The following is a 13216-nucleotide window of genomic DNA, read 5'->3' on the forward strand; positions in this document are numbered from 1 at the left end:
GCCAGCTTGTGTGTTACAGCCTTTCAGCCTTGGCGGGACCAAAAATGGTATTAGGATTTCCGGGAGCCAATCTGTGTTTTCCCTTGATTCTTGGAGGAAAGCCTAAGCTTTAAAACATTTGGATGTAGGGTGAATTTGACCTAGCCACACATTATCCATCATGTCGGTGATCGTCCACTTTCTGCTGCAAAACAAATGAAAGGAAATCATTTCTATCTTTCTTTTAATGAACAAATTGCATATTGAATTGAATACAAAAGGCACCATTAAAAAAAGGATGACAGTTACATTTTAAAGTGCAGTTTTCTACTGATATTTTCTTTCAAAATGTGTGTCTTTCGCGATATGTTGCAACCTTTCGTGATGTTAATTGCACAAGTTGCAGACTGATCTCATGAAGTGATGTATGTATGACACGGCAATTCATTATCAAGACGCATACTCGCTTTTTAGCGTGCTTATCAACGCCGTTTGGCCTCCATTGACTTACGTTACCTTGCGATTGCGTGTGAATTGACGCCGTAGTGAGTAGTATGAAAGGGAGAAAATCTGCGTCGGAGGGGAGGATGGGTCAAACACAGGACTTTCACCTAGAAGACTGGTTCTTCTTTTCCTAAACCCAACTCATGTGTGACGTTTCATAAACCCAACCGTAGCCTCGCGATAACACGTAGCCTCGCGATAACACGTAGCCTCGCGATAACACGTAGTCTCGCGATAACACGCCACGTGGCTTTAGAAAGTGCTGTGTATGTTTACGCTGTGACGTTGCAGACTGCCGTCCGCTGTATACAGCGTAGACATACACGCAGATAGCTCAAAACGCGTACAGATAACACGCCACTTGGCTTTAGGAAAGTGCCGTGTATGTTTACGCGAAGCCATGATGTCAGGTTGCAAGTTGATATCGCTATGATGATAAAAAAAATATATTGTGCAGCCCTAGACTTGAGTAATGTAACCCCAGTGTAGCATTGTCTAATGTAACATATGGTAATGTTGTCCCGTTGTAACCTCCCTTGAGTGAGTTAAATCCACCATCAGCAGCTGTAGTTGAGGTGCCAATGACCCAGCAGAACATTATTGCTGCTTAGTCGTTAATGGATGAAACTAGAGTGGTGCCACAAAGTGCTACGGTGCAGATGTGTGGAATTGTATAAATGTGAAGCAGGCGGTAGAAAAAAATGAGGATTTGTCTGCAAAATCCATTAATAAGTGGATTAAAACGATTACTGAGGAACTTAACTTGCAAATGTAACTTTTGTAATCATCTGTTAACATGGTTCAGCCGTACAGTGTTTAGTAACATTACCATTTAAGTAGTCTCGCATAGCCACACCTTCCTCCACAGCAAGGAAGGAAGGTGTGGAGGAAGGTCTGTCTAGTCCACACAGCATTCCAAGATGCGAGATAAACATGCTCTGGTATGTTGGCATTTCTTTAAACCAATTACTATCATTTTGGGCGGGGCTAAGCTCCGGACGGAGCCACGATGCCTCTGCAAAATAGTCTCAGGAAGGAACTTGTTTTGGTGGAACGTGTGTACGTTCAAAAGTAGTTTTAGTCGTGCAACAGAAAACTCAGATTGGACAGATAGTCTAGCTAGCTGTCTGGATTTACCCTGCAGAGATCTGAGGAGCTGTTAACCATAGTCCTCACAAATCCACCGGAGGTTAGAACGCCAACACAGAGACAGAGGAAGGGGACGGACACCCGGCCTAAAATGAGGGACATCTGGCAGAACTTCTGGTGGCAACGGAGCAATCTGGAAGTGGAACACCGTCGATATAGACTACCATTTAAGCAAAAGTGTAGGCTGAATGTCTGTTTTATCTCTCACCACATGTGTTTACCTTGTAACAGCAGCTCACTCAGTCAATTTGCAAGGGAGTAACTCTCTTCAATCTAATTAGGTTTAATGAAAACCTGTAATAGCTTTAATGGGTTATATGCTTCAGTTGGGAGTGCCAGAGTATTAGGGATGAAACTCAATCAAATATAAAGCTGTTGCAACACAGAGTGAACCGTGATGTCAGTCCAAAGCCTTACAAATGTATAAATACACTTTATAGCGTATAAATTAGTTCAGATTTGTGTATGGTGGTAACAATTACTGAAGCAGAAATGTTTAAAGTAGGAAACTGGTGAGGAAGAGATGATAAGAAATGGGAAATCATGAGAAATGTGTGTATGGGGTCATTGGGGGTGAGTGCCATTGTGGGAAATTCACTTTGGCAGCAGACTCACTGAATTTTTAACTTAATTTCTGTTTATCTGGCAGCTGAAATGGTTGAAGTGTCTTGATGTGTCTTAAATCTGCCCCCCCTACCTCCAGTTTTGAGAGTACATAAAAAAGTATGTTCTTGAAGTATGATCCTGCCCTGGTTGCTAGCCTGTTTATGCTTAACCGCTGACTGATGGTCCTAATGACGCAAGGCCGGCTGAGTGAGCACTAGAGCCAGACAGAGAAGTGCAAGAGAAAGAGAAATGTTCCTCTGGCTGCGGCCATGCAATTAGGATTCATCACTCTCTTTCACTCTCTCTCTCTCTCTCTCTCTCTCTGCAGTGAAATGAACAGCCTGGCCAGATGATTTAAGCTGTGTCTCATTCTGCGTACTTTCGTCAGTTCACTGCTAATGTGCACTGACCACTTCCTGCTGTAGTGCCCACTTTCGATGGTTAGTATTGTCCCAAAAGGGACAATACTAAATGTTATGACAAATGTTAAAACACTTACTGGAAATGATGAGCGGGATGAGCGTGACAAACACAACACATGGCAGCTGACAAACGAAAAAATTGTTCACCAAAACGTGTTTCTGAAAACATTTTAAGCGAGAAAAAGGCCATAGAGCTGCTGAATCTGTATCCATATTTAGTCCAGATAGAGCCTGTATCAGGGCCATATTTAGTCCAGATAGAGCCTGTATCAGGGCCATGTTTAGTCCAGATAGAGCCTATATCAGGGCCATATTTAGTCCAGATAGAGCCTGTATCAGGGCCATATTTAGTCCAGATAGAGCCTGTATCAGGGCCATATTTAGTCCAGATAGAGCCTGTATCAGGGCCATATTTAGTCCAGATAGAGCCTGTATCAGGGCCATATTTAGTCCAGATAGAGCCTGTATCAGGGCCATATTTAGTCCAGATAGAGCCTGTATCAGGGCCATGTTTAGTGCAGATAGAGCCTGTATCAGGGCCATGTTTAGTCCAGATAGAGCCTGTATCAGGGCCATGTTTAGTCCAGATAGAGCCTATATCAGGGCCATATTTAGTCCAGATAGAGCCTGTATCAGGGCCATATTTAGTCCAGATAGAGCCTGTATCAGGGCCATATTTAGTCCAGATAGAGCCTGTATCAGGGCCATATTTAGTCCAGATAGAGCCTGTATCAGGGCCATATTTAGTCCAGATAGAGCCTGTATCAGGGCCATATTTAGTCCAGATAGAGCCCGTATCAGGGCCATGTTTAGTTCATTGTGTGATATGTCACTATTTCTGGTCTACTGTATTTAAATGGCCTGTATGGACTATATTTCCTTCATTCATTGATCCTCTGTGTTTACAGGCTCGTGGTGATGATCAATGTGCTATAGGTGCCAAAAAATATCTCTGTGTGGTCCTGCCAATTAGTTTAATTTTGTCATGGTTCATGTGTGCAATAAACATTACACTTCGTGAGAAAAAAATCATGGCAGAGAATCGTGATTTCACTTCTAAGCTAAAAAATCGTGATTCATATTTTCCCTGAATTGTGCAGGCCTAAGCTGGAGGCAATTAAAACCAACTAATTAACATTAGCAGCTGATAGAATCTGCTAGCGACAGTTGTCATTTGCAAAATCAACGGCAGTTAGTAATGAGAAGCAGCTCCAGGGACCCATTGTTTCAAACATTACTAAATATTTTAAGTGATAAATCTGCCATTAATAAGTAAACTGCATTATGTGTCTGATAGTTTAGTGAAATGGCTGCAAAAGGCTGTGACTGAAACACATCTCCATTTTACTGTTTCCCCTTTCTCACTCACACAAGTGTCCAGCCTCTCTCCTAAAAACTGTGACTGGTTGTGGGTAGTAACATAATTAAGCCAACTGTCCACATTTTAAAGGCCTCAGTGGCATTTAAAACTCCCCTGTGACTGAAGGGAGCGGCATGAATCACATCTCGTTGCTACCCGTCGTCTCCCTCTCCGCCTCGTCGCTTGTTTTGGGTGGCGGCCTGTTGCACTAGCTAGCTCTGGCTATCTGTTCTAATGTGCTGTTTGGGATACATGGACATTTTTTTTTAATTCTCAGTTTCTCCCCCTCTGGCCCTGCTCAGCTGCTCCGGCCATCTGTGTGAAGGCAAACAGAGAACAGAGGGATGGAAGGAGAGCGGTGGTGGGGGAGGAAAGAAACCGAAGCGGGGGCAATGTTTGGAGGAAAGGGAGCATCGTTGGAGAATGAAAGAAGACCTTTTTGACATGTGAGATTTAGTTCAGAAGATGAGTAAAAGGATGACGGAAGAGGGAAAGAAAGACAAGGAAGAGTGTGCGGGAATGGTTTCCAGGAAGCTAGCGGCATAAAGATGATGTCTGTCCTATTCTAGAAATAGGACAGTGAGTGTGTGTGCACGTTTAGGTCAGTGGAAACTAGGATGACTAGTGTAGTCTGGATTTTAGAGTGAGACCGGCAAAGATCAGCCAATAGTGAGCTCATTTTACGTCTTGTTTTTTTCCCTGTGTCTTTTCTCGCTCTGTCCCAACTTCTCTGTCTGTTCCCATGCTCCGCAGGCCAAGCCTCTTCCTCTGGGCTGGCCTCTGTGTTGCCTCTGAGTTTGTTTCCCCACTTAGCCTCCAGCACAGCCAGCTCCTTGCTCTGTTTGTAAACTTTGACAACCCAGTTTCCTGCTACTCCCCCCCCCTACTTCCCTCCTCTGCTTCTCTCAAACTTGTAAAAACCATATACATATATACATTTCCTCTCCTCATTCCATTTGCAAGTAGCTGAGGAAACAATAAAAAGAGACAGTTGTCTAGTATTGATGCAGACAGTGTACAACAGCTCGTATTACACTCGGTTGCCCTTTATCAGGCCTCATATGCTTCACGTCTCTGACTGCTCTGTTTGCGGCCCATGAGTCAAACTGTGTGCCTGTCTTTGGGTTTATTATACATGCCTTGACCCACTTAGCAAATACATCCAAGCCCTTTTCTCACCTCACCCTACTTTTCTTTTTATGACCATGTTAGCCTATATATATATATAATAGTGTGAAACAGGCTTTCCTGGCTTTTTGTACCCCATGTGCAGATTCAAAAGTTGCGTGTCTTAAAATTACAGGTGGCACATACAAACGTGTGCGTGTGTGTGTGTGTGTGTGTGTGTGTGTCTGTGTGCGCAGTTTGCGTGCTTAAGCTTTCTGCGTTCTCTTAAGTGTACTATCCCGGAAAGCTAGTCTTCCACACTAGTGACTCTGATGCCATTTTGTACCAAGAAAAAAAGAAAGAAGCCAACCAGTAGCAGCTACGCTGGCCAAGTGTGTCACTGAGCTTTTTAGTATCACAGAAGGGACCATTTGCCACTGTTGGCATTGAAATGAATGAAGGCCATTTGTAGAATGTGTTGTTTCTCTGCAGTAGACATGTCCTTCTCTGCCCCTCCTTCTGTGGTCCCTGATACATAAAACATAACGTGAAATGTGTTGATCTAGCCTGAATGTCTTCCTCTGTGTGTTACATTGTCCTAGATAGGCGTCAGTCCTCTCTTGGGTTCATACAATTAAATGGCACATCCTGTTCCATTTCTGTCAGTTTGCCTGCTAACACTTGTTCGCTTGCATAAAAAGATTTCTGTATGTGTGTGTGATGCTGTAAGAAGATACAAGCCAGACAGCATCTGATTCCTAGGGTTAACAACATTCCTGGTGCCTTGTTTACTGATTGGAGAGACAGCAAACTGCTTTTCATGTCTGGTCTTGCTGTTGCCGACTAACTGTACGTTATCCTGTCTCTCTCCAGACCAGACCCTGCTGTCTCCACAACGCCTGTAGACCTGTGGCCATCTTGTGAGATTGAAGTCAGCCGTGCAGAGACGGACCACTACCACTCAAGGGGAGATGAAGCCGGATGGGGTTTCCACGGCAGCGCTGGGGCCAATGGAAACATTGGAATCCAACCTAGTAAATGAGGCAGCACCAGCCGGAGGACAGGAGCCCAACCAGGCAGCCAGTCCAGCAGAGGAGGGGATGCCACAGCAGCCTGTAGGAGAGCCGGGCCAGCTGGAGCCCCAGCCAGACCAGGCTAAGGAACCCCCCGCTGCAAAGCCCTGTAACGAGCCTTCGGGAGACTCCAAAGCCAAGACTACCAACAAGGCCATGGCCAAGACAAAGCCTGGCGCCACCAGCCCAACCAAGACCGCATCACGGCCCAACACGTCCCAGAGCCGCCTCTCAAACGGCACGTCTAAGCCCCAGACCAACGGAGTGGCTAAGAAGACCGCGCCTGCTGCAGCTGCGGTCAAAAAGAGCACCCAGACCCCAGCTCTCTCCAAAAAACCAACAACCACGACCACGGTCCTAGCCTCCAAGAGCAAAGTGGGTGAGAAGAAAGCCACAGGGGCCGCCCCTGCCACCAACGGCGCAAAGTCGATGACCGGAACAACGGCAGCCAAGAAGACCGCACCTGCAAATGCTAATGGTGTCAAGACCAGCACCAGCAGCACTGCAGCTGCTGCTAAAAAGCCCCCAGGTTGGTGAAAAATGTCATCACAAAACAAAAAGTTGTATTTCAGAATGTAGACCGTGTGGGAAAAGGCCATCCACAGTAAGCGTAGCGTGAAATGTTTTCACAGCTCCACTCTTAATGAGGAGCGTTCACCGTAATGTGATGACATGCGGATAGATGCCCACAGGATGGATTCAGCACACATTACACACGGCAGAGTGGCTGTTTATCTACAAATAAATCTGCCCTAGATCCTAATCACATGACCTATATCTGGGATATATGTTACTATATTATATACTATATAATACTCTTCTTTACATGCTTCTTTACTTTTCCTCTCCTTGTCTCCTCTCTGTTTCCTCTCCTCTCGTCTTGTTTTGTCTCGTTTCCTCTCCTTCCCTCTTGTCTCGTTTTCTCTACTCCTTTTTGATTCCTCCTCTCCTGTCTCCTCTCCTTTTTTCTCTCCTCTTTCCTATCCTCTCCTTGTATCCTCTCCTCTCCTGTCTCCTCTCCTGTCTCCTCTCCTGTTCCCTCTCCTCTTTCCTATCCTGTCCTCTTTCCTCTCCTCTCCTTGTATCCTCTCCTCTCCTGTCTCCTCTCCTCTCCTGTTCCCTCTCCTCTTTCCTATCCTGTCCTCTTTCCTCTCCTCTCCTTGTATCCTCTCCTCTCCTGTCTCCTCTCCTTGTATCCTCTCCTCTCCTGTTTCCTCTCCTCTCCTGTTCCCTCTCCTCTTTCCTATCCTGTCTTCTTTCCTATCCTCTCCTTGTATCCTCTCCTCTCCTGTTTTCTCTCCTCTTTCCTCTCCTCTCCTTGTATCCTCTCCTCTCCTGTCTCCTCTCCTGGTATCCTCTCCTATCCTGTTTCCTCTCCTCTCCTGTTCCCTCCACTCCTCCAGCTCCTAAGACCACCTCTGCAACTCCCACCAAGCCTAGCTCTGCTGCCTCGCCCAAGCCCGCTGTTTCCAAGACAACCAGGTAGGTTTGATTTTTGTGTAGAATTGCAGCCTCACCCTTTCTAGAGAATGTGTGTCTGCGTGCATGTACTGTACGAGCACACACATGTCTGAAACATCCTCCAGGCAACAGTGTTATAAGTGGGCTCCTTTTCTTAGAAGCCTTGCCAATGATTTGCTAGCAAATCAGCAAGAAGGCATTTAAGTGGCACCGAAATGAGGCACCGAAATCTGCGTTGCAATTCGGTCCGGTAGATACTGGTTGTTTAGGCACCGGTGCCGTATTAGCACCGGGTGTCGGTACCCGACCCTAGTTATAAAGCTCCTCAGTGTTAAGCAGTGTCCGAAATTAACTTTTTGAATTCCCGGCCAAAGGGATTGGTAGATGTACAAATCCATCGGCCAAGCATATGTTTTACCTGCCAAAATAATAAATTGCCTTTTTGTGTCACATATACTTTAGTTTCAGTACATTTCGTTGAGATAATACATTATTATGTTGAATACAAACATAAAAAAGAGCAAAATAATAAAAAAAAAAGCAAAATGTAAAGCCATATTATTTTCACAGTAATATTTTGATCAACGGTTAATCAATTCAAGCGTAAATACAACTCAAGAAGGGGTACATGTACACATTTTAATTAAAGTACAGCTAATGAGTAAGATTAAAAAAATAAGAAATTAAAAATACGGGACTTTCATTTAGGAACGTCTCCAAATTGATAGAGTAATAATGTTTTGAGTCTGGAGTCAGAGTTGTGCTTAACTGACATGTATTACTCATTGTTCTGATTTTGTCATTACGTGACTATCTTGGTAGGCTGCAAACATTTACCGCCAGTGTGGCGGACAGCCTTTTGACATTTACTCGCTGGATGAATAATCTATGTGTATTTGGCGCTTGACGGGTGTTCAGACCCTTTGTGCCAAATGAGAAGCAGTTAGTTCAAAAGGCGTCACTTGGCTACAAGTTCAAAGAAGACCGTGTTTTAAGAAAGCAGCACCCTGGAGGAACGCGGGACAATGATCCCCCACATAGAGGCCTGAGAGCCGGGTATAAGTAGGCCAGCAACCAGCCAATGTCACAACAAGCCTTAGAGGAATGCCTCGCAGGGTTTCACCAGAGCAAGCATTATCCAGCATTATTAATAAATTGGGGATTGGGGTTTAAAGAGGGGAGGAGGGGCGGTTAGAAGAATGAACTGAGAACAAGAGAACGCTCTTAATGTTTCTGTTTCTTTAGAATAAGTGCTTGTGTGTGTTAATGTATACATCAATTCAATTCATTATACTTTATTGTCCCCTTGGGGAATCTTTTCTTAGACTCCGGCGCTTACAACTTTAGCTGCACTTACAAAAACAATAAAGATCAATTAATAGAAACCATAAAAACAACATAATCCACATGTAAACAAAGTGAAAATCTATGAGAGCCACAGGACACATAAATTGCGCACTACATGAACAGAATACTGTGATGCTATTGGACGATCCTGTCACCCATACGGCCTCAAGAAGCGTTATTATTTACCATTTTGATTGATGTAGGCACACATGAGCGTTTGTTCATTCTGCATTTGGGGACTCTGCATAAGGGCTGCACAATTAATCGTGATTATCATTTTGGCCATAATCATGCAGCCCTACTCTGCATCGTCTGCCGGACGGTAACGGTAGGTTTCCACACGGCGAAATTTGGATTCGCTCTCATTGAGGTTAAATGGAGACGATATCCGCCCTGATTGGGCGAGATGAGAGCGAATCACCGAGGGGAGCAGAACACAGCTGACGAAAGTTTAACTTTATTCAAATGAGGACCGCTCGAGAACCAATCAGGTCCGCGTGTTTGTGTTTGGAGGCGGGAGTTACAAAAACAGTCTGACCAAGATGGTGGAGGTTATCAGAGCTGTATCATGAACATTAGTATGTGATTAAAATGTACTTATATCAACATGAATTGTGATTTATACGACACAGGAACTTAGTCAGGGCCCATACACCTCTAAATAGACCACTGGAGATGTTAGTTTAAACACTCAAACTTTTCAGCTAACCGACAGGCTAATCGCTAGCATGTTCAGACATTGGATTTCATTGTAAGCCTAGCCAGGCAGCTAGGCTACTTGTGCATTTGTTTGATTACATGTTTTGTTGGTTAACATTGACGCTTGTATCAACACGGATTTCACAAGCTACAATAGCAACGATAGCTTGCTAGCAAACTACCTGCTAGCTACCTATGCTACCTAGCTTCAACCCTCTCAGCTGGCTACCTACGCTACCTAGCTTCAACCCTCTCTGCTAGCTACCTACGCTACCTAGCTTCAACCCTCTCTGCTAGCTGCCTACGCTACCTAGCTTCAACCCTCTCTGCTAGCTACCTATGCTACCTAGCTTCAACCCTTTCTGCTAGCTACCTACGCTACCTAGCTTCAACCCTCTCTGCTAGCTACCTATGCTACCTAGCTTCAACCCTCTCTGCTAGCTACCTATGCTACCTAGCTTCAACCCTCTCTGCTAGCTACCTATGCTACCTAGCTTCAACCCTTTCTGCTAGCTACCTACGCTACCTAGCTTCAACCCTTTCTGCTAGCTACCTATGCTACCTAGATTCAACCCTCTCTGCTAGCTACCTATGCTACCTAGCTTCAACCCTTTCTGCTAGCTACCTATGCTACCTAGCTTCAACCCTCTCTGCTAGCTACCTATGCTACCTAGCTTCAACCCTCTCTGCTAGCTACCTATGCTACCTAGCTTCAACCCTCTCTGCTAGCTACCTATGCTACCTAGCTTCAACCCTTTCTGCTAGCTACCTATGCTACCTAGCTTCAACCCTCTCTGCTAGCTACCTATGCTACCTAGCTTCAACCCTCTCTGCTAGCTGCCTAGCAGCCGCTGTTCTGTTGCGTTCTGGCGTGTTGTTCTTGCGACCACGCCCCCGAGGCAATATTTCGCTGGCCGAAATTCGCTTTGTGTTTCGCTGTGTGGAACCCTACCGTAAGAGGTCATTTCAGGTTGGAGAATGTGTGACGGATCGGATAAAAGTTTCCGTGCTTGTCTGAGTCTAGGCTGCCTACAGATTGGCTGAAGGGAGAGGTTTCTCCGTCCACACCCAGCATGTGTTGTGAGCGTCTCTCTGTGTGCAGTCTCCTGAGTCACACTGTGTGCATGGTGTCGGGTCCTGAGGTGGCTTGGCGACAGACCAGGAGAGGAGACTGAAGGAGGCCTTTGTCAGAGACACCGGGATGATCAAGCCTTTGGGAGTCTGTTCTTTCAACAGGGACTTATCCCTTCTTTTTGTTTGTGAGAGCAATAGTCTCTTTCTTCCTCACTGTTTAGCCACCATGGGGTATGGTATGATGGGTTATGTCATTGTGTTGGTATGTCTGTGTAGACACATTGTTTAGTCGGAAACACTTGCGTCAAACAGATTGGACCATTTGAAGTTAACTTGTTATAACAAATAGAAACGTTAACCGGACGTTTATTTGCTTTCTTGCAGATAGTAAGATTACATACAGTAGTTTGTCCACCAGAGGTTTCTGACAAGCCACACACCAAATTTAAGGAATCCTTATCAAAAATATATATATTTTTTTGCTATGGGTTTATGTGAAAAACATCTGCCGATATATCGTTACCAGATATTTTTGAACTGACAAATATGAAAAGAAATCCAACAGAATAGATGACAGCACTGATTGAGGTATGGAATAAACTTGCATAACACACAAGAAGCCATCGCAGGTATCACTTCTTTTCTTTTTCCCTATTTAGTCATTGTCAATAGACTAACATGGCATCCATACTAAGTTGCCAGCCACGTCCTTCCTCCTCACAGCAAGGCGTTTCACACCAAAATCCCTTAGGTCACCCTACACATACACACAGACACACACTCCACGATCCACAGGCAGCAGTTGGATTGTTGAGATTACACACAGATTACAGCTTTATACAATGGTTGATGTGCAACCGTCTAATTAGGAAGTATTACACAAGGGCATGTTAGTAATCGCCGCTGTAGCACAGAACGTCATTGTGGGACGATTATGAACTGTTGTGGTGATTTCATTCATAACTGCTAACAAACTTTACATGTTCACCCAGTTCTCTGTGGAACATGGAACAGGAAACAGGCAAGACAATATCACACGTCTTAATAGGAAAACCGTATATTCAGAAAAAGGCCTTATTCTCAATATATCAAACCCAAATATGCTGTTTACATGACTTGTATAAAATGCGGAAATATTGTCATATTCTCAATAATTAGGGCTGTTCCCTCTTAGTCGATTAGTCGACTAATCGGTCGTTTTGGTCTTAGTCAACTTAGATTTCTTTAGTCGATTAGTCATGTTTTATGCTTTTTTCATGCTGAATGACTTATTTCCAAGAAAGGTACGAGCACATCTCTGGTAAACACTAGAATTAAAGTGGTGCTCTTGCATGACTCTTTGCGGAGAAACTCAGATTTACAGATCTGTCGATTAAATCAACTAATGGATTAGTCGATACAATTGAATGAGTGTTAGTCGACTACGAACTCCTTCAATCGAGCACAGCCCTATCAATAATAGTGGAATATTATGTGCATGTAAACGTAGTCAGTGTTAATTTAACTGTTGGTATTTTGACACTGTGATAGAGTAATGTAATAGACACCTATCACACCCGTCCACATTCACTCAACCTCTTTATCCTGGGTTTAGGGTCTGGTCTGGTTCCTCAGTGTCTCTGAGTCCTCTGCAGGACTGAGAGTCTCTCCTGTGGACAGAAACACTGACTGAAGATTAGCTGCTGAAATCAAAATTCAGTCTGTTCACCATCACACACACTACAGACAACCTATCTCTATGCTCCTTTTCACACCGAATCCGAAATTTCCACTTGTTTTGTCTTCCACAACTGTTTAGGTTTCTGCAGATTTCGGATGCCGATTAAAAACAAGCCAATCGATACAATGACTTGTTTAATGCAATCAATAGATTCTCTCAGACATCAATCTCTGTTCATACTGTCACACAACAATGTGGGTATCGATCCATTAGACCTCGCAGCATAGTGTCCTCTTTGACAAACAAAATACAGATTATAAAGACAAGATCTGGGGCAGTACAGCAGTTAAACTGTCTGTCTGCATTTCCTGAATTACTATTTTGACTGACTGAGGTGGTCACACAGATTTACTGCACTGGATATGTTTTTGACATATGACAGCCGCGCTTCAGAGAAGTGAAGCCTGCGTAGAACCTTGAACTGTAAGAGTCCAAGTCGGGCACAAGAAGAGCTTGTATGGGTCCTATCAATAGCCTCTTTTCACCCCTCATCAGTAAAGCCGATGCCCAGCTCGTGCTCCCACACGCAGCTCTCGTTTTACTCGTAGAACATCATTCTTACTCATCAAGTGACTCGCCGGGCGTTTCAGTAAAACCACTAATGAGCTCATTTGTCAAAAGACTGAGCTGAAATCTAGCCGAGGCTAACATTGTAATCGGGTTAAGATTGGATTGTTGGTGTGTATCTAAGTTCACTTTTGATGCAGTATTTTGT

At 44.3% G+C, this 13216-nt stretch overlaps 1 protein-coding gene and 1 long non-coding RNA gene across 5 annotated transcripts in view; one reads left to right on the forward strand and one right to left on the reverse strand.

Annotated features, from left to right (window-relative positions):
- wu:fb95e10 (nucleolar protein dao-5) overlaps positions 1-13216 on the forward strand; it is a 57858-nt gene that overhangs the window by 23434 nt on the left and 21208 nt on the right. For 2 of the 4 annotated variants that reach the window (XM_035996526.1, XM_035996527.1), the window contains exons 2-3: positions 6001-6729; positions 7604-7682. In XM_035996526.1, the coding sequence (XP_035852419.1) occupies positions 6099-6729; positions 7604-7682 (710 nt within the window). In that variant the 5' untranslated portion in view covers positions 6001-6098. Of the gene's footprint in view, positions 1-5999; positions 6730-7603; positions 7683-13216 lie in introns of all 4 variants that reach the window. The other 2 variants (XM_031295123.2, XM_031295124.2) reach the window with 1 other exon arrangement.
- Positions 9611-13216, reverse strand: part of LOC118494108 — a 7268-nt gene continuing 3662 nt past the window's right edge. The window contains exon 3 of the long non-coding RNA XR_004896165.1: positions 9611-9785. This is a non-coding gene — a long non-coding RNA (uncharacterized LOC118494108). The remainder of the gene's footprint in view (positions 9786-13216) is intronic.

This window comes from Sander lucioperca, chromosome 21 (genome assembly GCF_008315115.2).
Source record: "Sander lucioperca isolate FBNREF2018 chromosome 21, SLUC_FBN_1.2, whole genome shotgun sequence".
Lineage (NCBI taxonomy): Eukaryota > Metazoa > Chordata > Actinopteri > Perciformes > Percidae > Sander > Sander lucioperca.